Here is a 14446-nt window from a genome sequence, read left to right on the forward strand (position 1 = left end):
CTTTGTATTTTCTGTTTTTCTTCCTTACAGATGCAACGTGGACAGCAAAGTATCTCGAGTGGCGTGGCTCAACCGCACCACCATTCTATTTGCAGGAAGTGAGAAGTGGTCCCTGGACCCCCGCGTCATCCTGATGGAGAACACAGCGGTCACAGAGTACAGCATCAAGATCCAAAATGTGGACGTCCACGATGAAGGGCCCTACGTCTGCTCCATCCTCACAAACAAGAAACCAAAATCCACAAAAGTACATCTCATCGTTCAAGGTAAGACCTCCCCCGGCTCTGTCACGACTGTATTTAGCCACAGCAACACATTCTGGCTCCCATCTGGAGCGACTGTAGCTCAGGAGGTACAGCGGGTCATGCAGTAATCAGAAGGTCGATTTTTCGATAGCTTTGTGCGAGATACTGAACCACAAATTGCAATATATGTGAATGTGACATATAGTTGTTAAGTGCTTTCAGTGGTTGATAGACCAGAAAACTGCTATATAAAATGCATATGCAGGGCTCCAAGGTCAATTTAGCAATAAAGTCAATAAATACACAGTCTCCATTTTAACTAAGGTGAGAAGAGGTACATGACTGCTCTTTGGTTATTCACACCTGACCCACTTAGTTTAGTTCTTAAGAGCAAAAAGGTGTGTATAAATAAGATGTTGTGGTGGATGGGTTAGCCTTGAATTCTTGAACAGGATGGATTCAAGGATTCAAGGAAATTAATTATCATTATACAACATGGGGTTATACAGCAAGTTCCTTCATAATACACACAAAACTAAAAAACAAATATGTGTATACATACACGTATACATGTGGGAAAGAATTCTGTGGGGCATTTTTTGAGCGCAGGACTCTTCTGTAGAAAAGCAGAGTTTGAGTCTTGTCTTATGAGACTACATTTTGAGTCCAGTGTGGGATTATAGGTCATTAGAAAAAGACTTAACCTACCTTTTCAACATACTTGACTATTTTCAGTTTTTAATTAAAAAAAATGTAATAAAATTATGTGGCTTAGTTTTGGTAAAGATTATGTAACCAGTAGGGTTGGGCAATTGGACGACTATATCGTCTGTTGACGATGGGCTGAATCCATCACAATTGCTTTTTTGCCCGATTTTTAGGGCGATATTTGTAATTTTATTCTGCTAATGTAACAGTCTGCAGAGTGACAGCATCTGCTCTGTACTGCGCTCTCATCCAGCGGCGCAGTACACACCCACTCAGCTGACCATGAGTGTGCTAAGCTGGGTGACGAGTGAGAGGAAAACCCTCTGCAGAGTCAGGCTCTTCAAACTCTTTCCACGCAGTAAAGTGAGGATTTATTTTGATCAAACCAGAGTTCGTGATTGTTGGAAGAATAGACAGATTAACAAAGACGGTTTTGGTGAGTTTTACGTTTTTACATTGCAGTTTACATTTAAATAAAGTGTGTTTTCCGAGGCGTTGACAAACCAATTAAGCTTGTATTAGTTCGGCAAAAGAGAGAAACTTTAATTCATAAGGTGAACGGTTTTTATTTCTCCATTTTAAATGGAAAATAAGCATACAAACATAATTTGTAGACACTTTATGAGTTTATTTTGTCCACTGGACATAGTGAACGTATACAGCATGTGTAACATAGTGAATTCGCCGCTTGTGCACATCTCCCAGCTGAGACCTGAGAAGTTGGGAAAAGGTGGGTAGGGGGACAATGGTATCGCCGATCGCCAATGGATGGGCTGACGATGATCGCTTGGAAAATTTTAGCATATTGCCCAACTCTAGTAACTAGCATATTTAGCCTATTTACACCCTGAGTGTCGATAGTATTATTGGCCTGGGATAACCACATTGGCTATTCCACCTCAAGCAGGAATAGGCACATTGGTTATTCTATTCCAGGTTCAAACAGCCTAATGAATATGCCTGCCAAATAAATATGCAACATTCAGGTAGACCTTTACAATGAAGGCACTAATGCAACTTGGGTAAGTTCAGGCAACAAAACTACATGGTTAGGTTTAGGAAAAGATGATGGTTTGTTGTGTGTTTGTGAATGGCCACATTACTTATTTACACCCTGGGCATAAATAGCATTATTGGCTATGGACACCTGGGTGCATGAGTCTGCCATGCTATGCTTTATATACTTTGGTGTAAATAGCCTCATTGGGTATATCACTGTGGATGTCAATAGTAACATTGGCTTATTCCAACCCCGGGTGGAAACAAAACTACTTGGTTAGTCTTAGGAAAAGATCGTGGTTTGCCATGCACATTTAAATTGCCACACTGCATATTTACACTTGTGGTGCAAATAGCGAATCCTAGGTGCTTGTCTCAGCCATGCTAGGCTATATATACCTGGTTATAAATAGCCATACAGGCTATTCCACCATGGAGATAAATAGCATCTGCTTAATAAATAAGCAACATCCAGGTAGACTTTAAAAATAAAGGCACTAAAGCTACTTGGGTAGGTTTAGGCCACAAAACTATAAGTTCCCATACATAACTTATGGATATTGTGTTTAAGTCATCTTTGACTCTGGGTCTGACCCATCCATCCACCCCACCTCCTCCATCAACAGACTTTCTCTTTTTATTACATCACCTGACTTTGACAGCACAGGTGTCAATCAAGATTGGTGCTCCAACCGTGTTGTGTGCTGTTTATTTTGCAGTATGGGTACTCATTTACACAGGTAGAGAGCTGTAAATCCAAGTCGCTCTTGCTGGATTTGACCGGTGCGAGTCTTCAGTCAAATCAAATAAGTCTGGTGTGATTAGATGGAATTCAGCAGGCATTAGACCTGCCGATGAAACCAGGATTCAATCTCGATTTAATTTCGGATTGCTGATAGATATTGATTTAGGACACAGTACGTCAAAAAATATCCCAGCTCAGTTTCATTGCAAAGTTTTCCTAAATCAACTGTCGGCACCAGGACTTTTGTTATCTCTTATGATGAAATCTATTTCCTTTGTGGTGACTTTCCACAAACAATTAGCACCACCGCCCAGACTCTGGATTGGAGGTTTAGATCATGCAGCTGGAATAAATTGACATATAATCAAACAGATATCTCACACAGAATCACAAAGAGAATACACAATATCCAAGAAAGACTGCCCGCGACCCAAGTGGACACAGATTGTTCCATTTAATATGAGTGTAGAAAAGAAAAGAACATTTTTTGTATTTCTTTGAGAATAAATTGTCTTTTTTATTCACTTTCAAGAAATCATAATTAACACTGAGTATTTTTCACACTGTATAATTCACGATGATATCTCATTAACTTTTAATTGATGGAGTGAAGCATCAGGCCATGGTTTGAATCAAACAATAGACAAGCATATTCTTGCAAAGACAAGAAAGTACTTCCCAATTATACTTTCCCATGGATTTTATCTGTCCGTTCTCCTGACCTTGAATAACCCAGCCATCTGGATGCTGTGAGCTCACACTCGAAACTAAGAGCCGCCATGAAATCTGCAGAAAGGGTGAAGCCGGGCTTTGATACACCAACAAAACACTGGTGCTAGTGCTTTGTGTTGTTACACCAGAGGAGGGATGCACCTGCCCCAACAAGCATTATGCAAGTTAAGCAAGTAAGAATACAAATTTCAAGAAACTGATTAATCATTAAAGAAATGATACAAAGTGAATGGTTTTTCCTTCATAATAACATTTTAAATGACAGACAAGTCCAAACTATTTAATATCGGTAACCAGACATAAAATATGCTCTAGTCTTATTTAGGATCTTAGCTACATGATCAGGTATATTGAACACTGTTTGTTCACAGCTTGTCATGCACCTGCTCAGATGACCATATGTTTTGGGGTTGCACAGATACATTTGTAGCAACTTTACCAGCCCATAAAATCTTGAATAACTTTTCATGACAAGAAATACATTGGATTTAAACAGTTTACAGAATTTTAGACATTTTCAGGATGCAGGATATGCGAGGCAGCCATGAAGTGTAGGGTCTCATAGGGGTGCGAATGGGAACTCATACTTAAAAGCAAGTATATTTCCAGCCTTACTTGTAGGGTTGGACTGACATAAAACTTTTCAAATTTTTTCAAGGCATGTAATTTCAAATATTTCTCCATAAAAGCCTTGATAAGAAATTAAGGGGTTTTGTCCACTGAAATGAGAGAGGACTTTTAATTGGAAATGGATACGGGCACAGCGTAATGTAGTCACTCTAACAGGGTAAACAGCAGCGGACCAAAACGAGGCTTTGTACTTAACTTTCCAGCTGGTACATTACTGACTGTACCGGCAAACAAAAGCTGTCTAGATACCTCAGTTACATAACAAGCAGTCGGGGACACAGTTATATTTTAATTTTACTGAAAGGGGAAAATGATGAGGTGACTTCACTTTTCAGCAGTGTATTTCACAAGCTAGTTAGCAACTTAGCTCCTCCATCTGCTCAGCTGTGATGCATAGTCTGCTGCATGTGCTGCAGAGAGCATTGTAATGACTCCCCATATTTCCCATCATGCCTATTATAGCTGGAACACAGCAGCAAACCACAAACTAAGAAACTACTAAATAAATCAGCATTGTAGGTGTTTGTACTGTGCCTGTTCAGAACATGGTGGCTTATGTTTGGTAACTGTCATATTTGTGCTGGTTTGTTGGTTTAATCATCAGTGAGGTGGCTGTTACATTTCTTGAGGTGTATTTTGAGATGATTTTTATGAGTTCTTGGCTTCTTAAATGGTTGATATTACTTATTGGTCTTTATACTGGAATGTCTAATGAAAACAAATGCTGGTTCAGTTAGTTAGTGTAGTTTAGCTAGTACACTGAACTGGACTGGAGCATCAAAATGAGTAATTAGTTAGCTAACTAAACCAGATACGTGCCAGATAACAATTCTCTGTGAGTTTCAATGTGTTATTTTATCTTGCTGGGGTCAGCGACATCCTATAACTCAGCCGTTCTGTGTCGAGTTTGGATGTTCTTCCCATGCCTGCATGGTTTTCCTCCAGGTGCTCCAGGTTCCCCACTATTAAAAACATGTATACTTAAATTCTCCTGTTAATAACCCCAGTGGTCCCCAGGCGCTCTATCTACTGCTCCTAATAATAGGATGGGTTACATGCAGAATGAGTCTGTCTCTATAATTGTAACATATATAACATATTTATTTGTCATATTTAAATAGAATGGATGTTTTTGAAGAGGTATTTTTGCTAATATAAATGGGGAAGCTAGCTGTATAATCTATTTCTCAGCTCTCTCAAGTTCTGGATTAAAATCTCCTTCAGATAGGCTTTGAGATCGAGTGTCCTCGGGCAGAAAAAAACATTTGAAGAGATATAAGAGCGGCTCTTTTTACAATGCAAGTGGAGACTTTCATATCGCCCTTTGTTCTGTATTTCTGTATGGCTTCTGTATAAGAGTGCAATGCATAATGAAAGGGGCCATGTGGTGAAGTAGACTGTGATATTTATGTAGGCAGTGCTGCTGTTTATTTGGGTAGAGGGACAGACATGCAGGGAAATAGCATGGCCCAGTATTTCTCCCATGCTGGCACTCGTTCTATGCCCAACAGTGGTGTAATGCTGCTCTGGCCTGATTACACACATGCTAGCAGTACCCAACATGATGAATACAGTCATACAACTGCTGCCACTTGTTAAACTTTGTGAGAGTTTTTGTGTTGTGGCAGCATTTTATAGGAGGGGGCATGGATTTCTGTCACACCGTGGAGTTACAAATGAACGAATACAGTACAGTACAGCCACCTTTATGGCAAAGACAGATCAGAAGGTCCATGGGGGATGTTAGTGGTGCCTTTTGTCCCCGCAGGCGCTCTCCTTTCTAGCACCTCAGAAATGGAGATTGCTGTTGAACCTGTACACAGAGAAGGACTCTGGAGGCTAGCATCAATCAGCCTGGTGACCTTGTCAGCTGATACCCTCAGGAATATAGGGCATCTGCTTCCATGGTGACTGCACAGGGAGTGGACCGACTGCAGTTAAGCCGTACTACAACAAAGAATAATATCTTAAAGTGCTTTGTAATGCATAGCGTATGTATTCCAAGGACTAGAGGTGGTGGAGAAGGAGCCAAGGACTCTGCATCAACATCAAGTGGTAGTTACACTCTGATCCCAACTTTAAAGACTCTGGTTCTGTTTATTTAATGAGCAAAAAGCCTTGTTGTTTCCCTCTGATTGAGTAGCCCTGAAACACCACCACAACAGCACAATCTTGTGAAGTGGAACTTCATCTTGAGATGGGACTCTTAGGGCAGGTTCACACCTGAAGGTCCAGTTCTTGGATCGAACTAATGCAAGGATGATACATTGATCCAGTTTTCCAGCTTGTCTTTTTATGTATTCAGAAAGGCAAGACTCAAACGGTCCTGAAATTGTAACCACAAGTCATGCAGAAATGTTGCTCACTTATTGGTCATACAGTCAGATAAGCTAGAGGCCTTTTAATTTGAAATGGATACAGGAAATATTGAGTTTGTATTTACAGTGTAATGCACTAATGGTAGCAGATCAAGACAAGGCTTTGTACTTATCTTTCCAAGTGGTATGATACCGACAGAACTGTCAAACAAAAGCTGGCTAGCTACCCTCCTAACATAGCAAACAGCACAGTCTTCAGTGAGACTTCATCTTGGGCAGATTCACATCTGAAAATCTGGTTCCTGAATCGAATCAATGTGAGTAGTTCCAGTTTTCCAGCTGGTCTGGTTTCTCATGCAGAAGTTATGCAGACATATTCACTTATTGGTCATCCAGTTAGACACTCCAGGACTTTCAATTTGAAATTGATCAAAGAAATGTGTTTCTATTGTCAGTGGGTAAAAAGACAACAAACGATCCACTTTCTACCTGGATTGTACATCATAGACTACCATCAGGTAGAGGAATGCTTTAGAGGAATGCACATATGAACATTTCGTAAGACAATTTACTAATGCAGGTATTTCTCACTTCATATTGCTAGTTCACCACTCACCAACAGGAATAGGCTGATTGGTTTGAAAGGTGCTCATATGAGCCACTTCAGAGTTCAGTGGTCTGAGACCATCCCTTCTATATGGACCAGAGAGCAGCTGTTTGATTTGAGTCTGGCATTCACTCCAACCCAAAAGAACAGCACAAAGGGTGTAAATGCTCCAGGGTTCATTTCAGCTGGACTTAACAAGGATGGTGTGACCCGCCTTACGCTAACTTACTGAATCTGCTTTTGTTTTTATGAGATGTTCTGGTCAGACAGAAGCAAGAAACAATAATACACCGTAAAGATAAAAAAAAAGAAAAGAAAAAGAAACAAGAAGTAGGTCTCGGCCACCATTATAAACAAATAGTCTGTAAAACTGTTGACAGGACACCCTGAACTGCAAGCAAGGTGAATTTGGACTCCTCCTATAATGTATTTTTGATCCAAGGAGGTTTGATATTTGTAAAACTGAGAAAAGCGATTTAAAAATCTGTAACATCATCACAATGTAGAGTCTATGAGCAGAAATTTGTGGCCAGGGTCACCATGAATTGCCAAATTTGGCCTCAGTGGCTGCTGTTCACTGAACATTACACAGTCTCGATACATACATGTATTGGATTGGGTGTTTTCAAGTGGTTTTGCCATTGTTAAATATAATTGCACTAGCATAAAGAGTAAATAGTACATAAATGAATCTGTTATGTTAGATTTTCTTCAGATTTTAAAGCCTGAACATATACAGTGTATCTTCCCAGCTAGAAGTTTTGTGCAGCTTGCAGTTGCTGTGACACTAGTGCAGAAATAAACTTTCTTATTGTCACAAGTGTTGCCAGAAATAACTTGCTGAAATCCCTCAAGATGTCAGTAGCACAAGTCAACATCTTCAGCCAGCAGACAAACTAATTTTTGCTTGTCATTTTATTTTTGCCCCCCTGCCTCTTCGCGCCTCAGCTGGCCTGTAACAACTGAACTTGTCCCCCCTCCCTTCACCACATGCTGCTTCAAACTCTCAGCACAGCGAGCGTACACAGTGTTCGCCCCATGCAGTCTGCTCTGTGTCTCTGTCCTATCCATCCTGGCTGTAATGCTTTTTCATGATGAGAAGCCGAGGGAAGCCTCTGGAGGAGGACCCAACATTTTGCCTTCAGTTATAGCTTCACCCCAACTGTGGTTTGTCACGATGAAACCAGTTACTATTCAAGACAGCTTGTCTTTGACCACTTCTCTGATGTTTAGTGAGCTTCCAGCTGAGATGCCAGAACAACTCAGTGGTAGCACTCTTTCCTCGGAGCGGAAAAGGACTGCTCTTGCGTCTGATCTCTCGCAGTCTAATGACATGCAGGTCAGGTAGTGAGGAGATGTTTAGTTCCTCGTAGAATATGGAATAACCTGTAAAAAGGTCTCTATAGCACTCAGAAGACCTTTTCTGAAATGATTAAATGAAAAATTACCTACAAATTTAGTTCTGTTTCAATTCCTAGTACACTCTTAGTTCCAAAAGAACCATTTGCTTCTGCAGTATTTGTAAGTCTAACTAAGAACCCCTTTTCATCCAAGGTGGAACCATTACACCATTGAAGGATTCTCTGTAGAACATCTCATAGGGTTTGAAACCTTTTACAGATGGTTCTAGGTATAACCATTTATGTTAGGTTCTAGGTTGAACTCTCTGAAAGGGTTCCAGGTGGAACCTTTTTTCATCCAAAAAACCTTTTTTGGAAGATAGACTTCCTCAAGGATTGTTGAAATCCTTGGAGAACTCTAAGGGTTCATCAAGGATTATTTGTACCACAATATACTGGGTCTATCTTGGTAGAACCCCGTGAGTGGGTTCTAGATAAAAGCCTTGGAGTATAAGAGGCTCTCAGTACAACCCAGTGGATGGATTGTAGATGAGATCCTTGAATTATAAGAGTTCTTGTTAGCACCCGTAGAAGGTGGAAAGGTTCTAGACAGACCATAAGAAGGATTTCATAATTGAAGGGTTCTTTGTAGAACTATATAAGTTTGATTCTAGGTGAAATTCTGACAGGGTTCTAAGTAGAACCTTTCTTCACCCAAACTCTTTTGTCAAGGGTTTGTCAAGGGTTTTTTGTACCATAATATATCGGTAGAACCCTGGGTACCCCTGGGTTGGTTCTAGATAAAACCCTTGAAATATAAAAGGGTTCTGGGTAGAAACTCATGGGTGTATTTTTATTAGCACCCATACAAGGTGGAAAGGTGCTGGTTAAAATGCCCAGAGAGGGTTCTGAGTGGAACCATTATACCATAGAAGGGTCCTCTGTAGAACCTCTCATAGGGGGTTCTGAGTGAAACGTTTCACAGATGGTTCTAGGTTTAGCTATTTAAGTTAGGTTCTAAATAGAAATTTCAGACATTGTTAGAAGTGGATCCTTTATTAAAGGTTACCAGTCATCAAAGAGGATTCTTGACAAGCAGAAGAACCATATTTGGTTCTAGTTAGCACCTGTATTTCTAAGCGTGTATACTTCCTCTGTCTTTCAAAACAGTTCCCAAGCTGTATGGAAGATATCTGGGTCATTGTGGCTGCTTCTTCAGGCATCCATTCTTCTAAAAAATCCTGTTGTTTTTAACCCTAAGGCGATGAAGGTGCTGTGCCTACAGCATGGCCCGGAATAATTTGTTTCAGGAGGTGCTTTTCCTGGGTTATTTTTCTAAATCCAGACATCTGCTGGCTATATTATGCAATAATATTTTCACATAGTCACACAGACCTGTGTAGAAAATTAAAATGTGACTAGTTAGCTCTAAAATATTTAGGTCATTAGTGATGTTTATGAGCAGGCAAAGATGTTTCTTCATGTTCAACTCTCCTCTCTCTAGTTTTGCAACAGTTGAGCTCAAATGTACAAGTGAGAGTGTTCAATAGAACTAAATATGTTCATAAATAAATATCTAATCTGTGGACTTATTTGTCATGAAGCCAATCCCCATAACAGACTAATGAACTTCCAGATTAATTACTCGAATGACAGTTAAACATTGTGGACAGAGTTTAGCCTGAAGCAAAGCCAGAAACAAACAGATACTTGTTAAAGCAGCCGTTGTTCTCAGTGTTTCCCTCCTGTTTAATTAGCAAGTCAGACATTTTGTTAAAAAATAATTTGAAACATTTTGTAAAACCCACCCAAGGAGCATTGCTTCTGTGTATTCATAAAACAAAACCCCGACTCCAAACATCGCATCTCAAAGTTTGTGTTACTGTTCTCTAATGTGACTGTTGTATCATCGAACCATATGAAGGAGGTGGAGGTGACTGATGAGGTGTGGGGAGAAAGGATGGAGAGGATCCATCCAGGTTCAATTAAAACCAGTTACATTATTGTAAAGAAAAGATTAACAAAATGTGCTCTAATGTTTCTGATATCAGGACCCAGTTATTAGATATCTTAACTCTCTCCTCGCCAGTGTTTTTTTAAGAAAAGTAGCCAGCCGGTGCCAGCATTTTTTTTTTTACAAAATTCACAGATTTTTCAACACCCACAGAACACTCAGTTCTAAGAATATGTTAACATGGAAGATATCAAAAGAAAGAAGAGATCTGATAGTTTCAGACTCTTCATTCTTTTTTTTTTTTTACACGCACTTGAATGTTGGTTGGTAAAATCCACTTTTCAGAAAAAACTGAGAAAACGTTTTTGTGAAGGAGACATTTTTAACCGGATATCAACTTCACATTCTTATATTTGTCTTTTTATTACTTAATGTAAGATTTGTGACATCGCTGTCACCAGTGTGGCTAACGTTAGCTGTGCGTGTCCTCAACCTCCTGGCCGAAACACTCTGTCCAAAAAGGCCTGGAGGCTGGAGTGCTCTCTGCCCGGGCTGCGGCGCGAGTCCCATGGGCTGCAGCGCGAGCAGCCTCGCTCTGTCCAGGGGCACTGCTGTATTTCAAGCTACATAACATCATCTTCTTCTCCAAGTGTCAAATTCTTTTGTCAGATTATCCGTCACAGCGTCCCCTACCGCCTGGGTGTGAAAACAGCAATTTTTTGTTTTTTTAAGTTGGTGGGAGAAAATGTAAATGACAGTTGTCAGGACATAAAACTGAGACTGTAGACTCTAGACTATAGTCTAGCAATGGCAGATTTGTTAAAAATTGCTAAAAAATAAAACACGTTTAAATCAAAAATTGAACTGAAGCATTACTTTAAAATCCAAAGTCAAATCATATTGTGGATTTTGGAGAATCAGCTTTTTAAAAGATATACAGCTATATCAGATGTTGTGGGTTGCTAAGATGAATATGCTGAATTGCCACAATTCTCCGATCAGTATTCCACCTGTTTCTAACCTTTTTGCAAATACCCTGCTGTGCCTGTAAGAACAAAAACATCCCAGAAAATAGCTTCCACAAGAACTCATGCCCAGAAATTGTAATAAATGCACGAAATGAGGGGACTTTACTTAGTTTACACTGCACACTACAGTGCGACAGTACTGACTGGGCTCATTTTACTGTATTGTTGGTCTGTCGTCTGAGTTAATTATCCAGCATCTCAGCGTTCAAACTACTGAGCATGATTGTGATTCGTCAAGCAAAGTTGTCAATATGGCTTCAGTCGTAAAAACAGCAGAACATCAATTAACTCTTTTGTCCTTTCCTCATTTAGCAGAGCTGCTGCCAACGCCCGCAAATGAAACCTGCCATTTTAGTGCGATCTGAAGGAGTTGATGAGGTTTTTATGAATAATAATGACAGATGTAATTAGAAACAGTTTAGACAATTAAATGACTGATAGAAGTGATAATGATGGAGTTATGGATATGTTTAGTAAGCATCCCTCAGGATCACCACCTTTAGGTTTAGCACCATGGTAACACTTTACATATAAAGGCACACTGGGCCTCCCATGCTAGCTGCTCTGGGAAAACACTGTCACTGGTGCCAATCTTGATCTCGCTCCTTCAGTCAATATCAATCAGTGCAGACAGGTGAAATTAGTTCTCAAGCAATTTGGCCTCGGACACAGTCTGGGGTATTACCTGGCTGTCGTTTGCAGCATTTGTGTTCCTTAGGCTGATATACCAAATGCTGGTTTCTTGTAGCGGCTAGCCTGGCTGTCTCATGAACTCGTCCACGAAATGTTTGTTTGTTTGTTTGTTTTTTCGGAACTGTCAGAGAAGTGATAGCAGAGTGTAGCTGTTGATCAAATTGTCATGGGATCAGAATTTCATGTGTTTGTTTGTTTGTTGTTCAGACTTTCTGAAATCAATCTGGACACAGTCTGGATATGCCAAAAATGGTTTTTCGCTGGCAGTCTGGAAAAGACATTAGCAAAGATTTTTTTTTACAATACAGACTTGCACCATTTCAGCAGAATTCCCCAACTTGAAAGGCTACATATTTTGTAATAGTGCATGTTGTCTTGTGTTGTGTGCAATGCACATCTAGCAGAAAAATTAAGGTATAAACAAGAAACTGTTGCATTAAGTCTCCCCTATTTAGTATTTATAAGCAGTATATAAACTTTTATGTTTATTATAGAATTTTATGGAAAACTATATACTGTAATAGTAAATGTATAAGGATGTTTTCAAGTGTCAGCATGCACTATTATCACAACTATGTTTTACTTTACTTATGGCTGCTTATAACTACATTATAGTGTGTTACAAAGATTTATGGAATGTTTATTTACTGCTTATAAATGCTAAATAGGCAGGGTTGACCTTTATGAGGCATCAAATAGTGATTTTAATTATGTGTAATACTGTGCTGAGAGCATGCAGGAATTCAACACGTTCTTTCGTACTTATTTAACCAGAGATTCTAGATGCTTTGCTTTCAAAAGAAGCAAACAAACAAGAAAAAAATATATAATAGTGGAAATCCCTCATCTGGGTCACCATGAGCTGATTCTTAGATTAAAAATAATGTCTGTTGACTAAAATTCATTCACATGAAATAAGAGTATGCTTAAAAATATGCTATTCTGCTACCATGGAGGTAAAAACAAACAAAAATAATAATAATAATAATAATTCCACAGTGTCTTTAAGGTTCCTTAACCCTTATAAAATCGTGTTCATCAGCAGTAGCTCTTCATTGCAGAAGGGGCAACAGGACTTTAAAAATCAATAAAAGTTAGTCACTCAACACATTTTCCTGGGTCTCCTTTACAGTGCATGAATTAAAATGTCATTTAAGAAAATAAATTAACTGTAGAATATTGGTTTGGCCGTCCAGTGGCTTGGCCATATATTCAGCCCATGTTCACAGGAGTACAGCATGTATGAATGATTTGGATCACAGGGTTGAACTTTATAATTCATAACATATTCATAATTTATTTAGATGACCTTAAGGCATGATAGCAGCATAAAATGAACTGGAGGGTTGAAGTTAATAATGTCTCGCAGGTGCATGGCTGTTTGACAGCTGACATACAGTTTATAAGATTCTTAATGAAATGGTTATGAATCAGACCTTGCAGCAGGGTTGTTGGGAAGGGGGGCATCAGATTTTTTGGAAGGCACAATAAATTGGCACTCTTAATTGCAAATCAGCTCAAAAGTAGACCTGCTCTATATGTTGCCTATAGCATGCAGCCATAGAGATATACTGTATTACTGCAATAAAAATAAAAGAAAGGCAAAGCTGAAGGGAACAGGCTAAATTTACACAGCGAGTCCCAGAACAATTCTGACATGACAAAAAGCAATTCAGTGCACAAGATTTAATCTGCAGTCTGCTATCGAGCAATATGGCCAGTATCACACAAACAAATTCACACTTACATAAGATAAGACAGTTCTTTAACTCACAATCAAGTTCTTTAACACTAAAAGTGCCAGAAATCCAGAATTACTAGAATGGTCAGAAGTGGTCATGTTGACCTTTGACTTCCAGACTCTATTATCTCTTGACAGTATCCTTATATTATCTTTATAAAACTGATATAACACAGAAATGTTAATTTTGTCAAATTTATTTATATATTTATCAATATGCATGTAACTGTATGTACTAAACTGTAATGATTGCATACATTCACAGTATTATTTTTCTGTAGGATAAAAACCATCAGTGATTTGATTCAAAATTTAGATTAATCTAGAATTACTCAGAGAGAGACAGAGTTAAATGTGTTTTATAGATTGGAAACATGTTATTTTAACATTAATATTAACACATTTTCACCTAGAACCATCACAAAAACTTATCAGAGCCTATGGGAAAAGGCTGGAAACAAGTACAAAAAACAAACAAGTACTAAAACCCTCCAAAAGTTGGAAACATTGCTATTTCTAATGAGTTTCAAAAATTCGGTGAGTTATAGCTGCTGAGGTAAAAATTGTTACAACTGCCCCTGGTCTCCCCTACTTTATTTTTAATTGAGTCTAATTAATTAATTTCTTGTATTTTAATGTCAAGAAATTGGAAACTAAGGTCACTTGTGAACTTGTATTGATAGAGACAATGATAATTGCTAAGAAA

The 14446-nt window shown here is 38.9% G+C and overlaps 1 protein-coding gene across 2 annotated transcripts in view; it reads left to right on the forward strand.

The window, feature by feature from the left end:
• The window catches only part of opcml (opioid binding protein/cell adhesion molecule-like), a 535516-nt gene that overhangs the window by 383186 nt on the left and 137884 nt on the right, over positions 1-14446 (forward strand). For both annotated transcript variants that reach the window (XM_084730695.1, XM_084730694.1), the window contains one exon: positions 31-266. In XM_084730695.1, the coding sequence (XP_084586821.1) occupies positions 31-266 (236 nt within the window). The remainder of the gene's footprint in view (positions 1-30; positions 267-14446) is intronic.

This window comes from Lutjanus erythropterus, chromosome 11 (assembly GCF_056507025.1).
Source record: "Lutjanus erythropterus isolate fLutEry1 chromosome 11, fLutEry1.hap2, whole genome shotgun sequence".
Classification (NCBI taxonomy): domain Eukaryota; kingdom Metazoa; phylum Chordata; class Actinopteri; order Lutjaniformes; family Lutjanidae; genus Lutjanus; species Lutjanus erythropterus.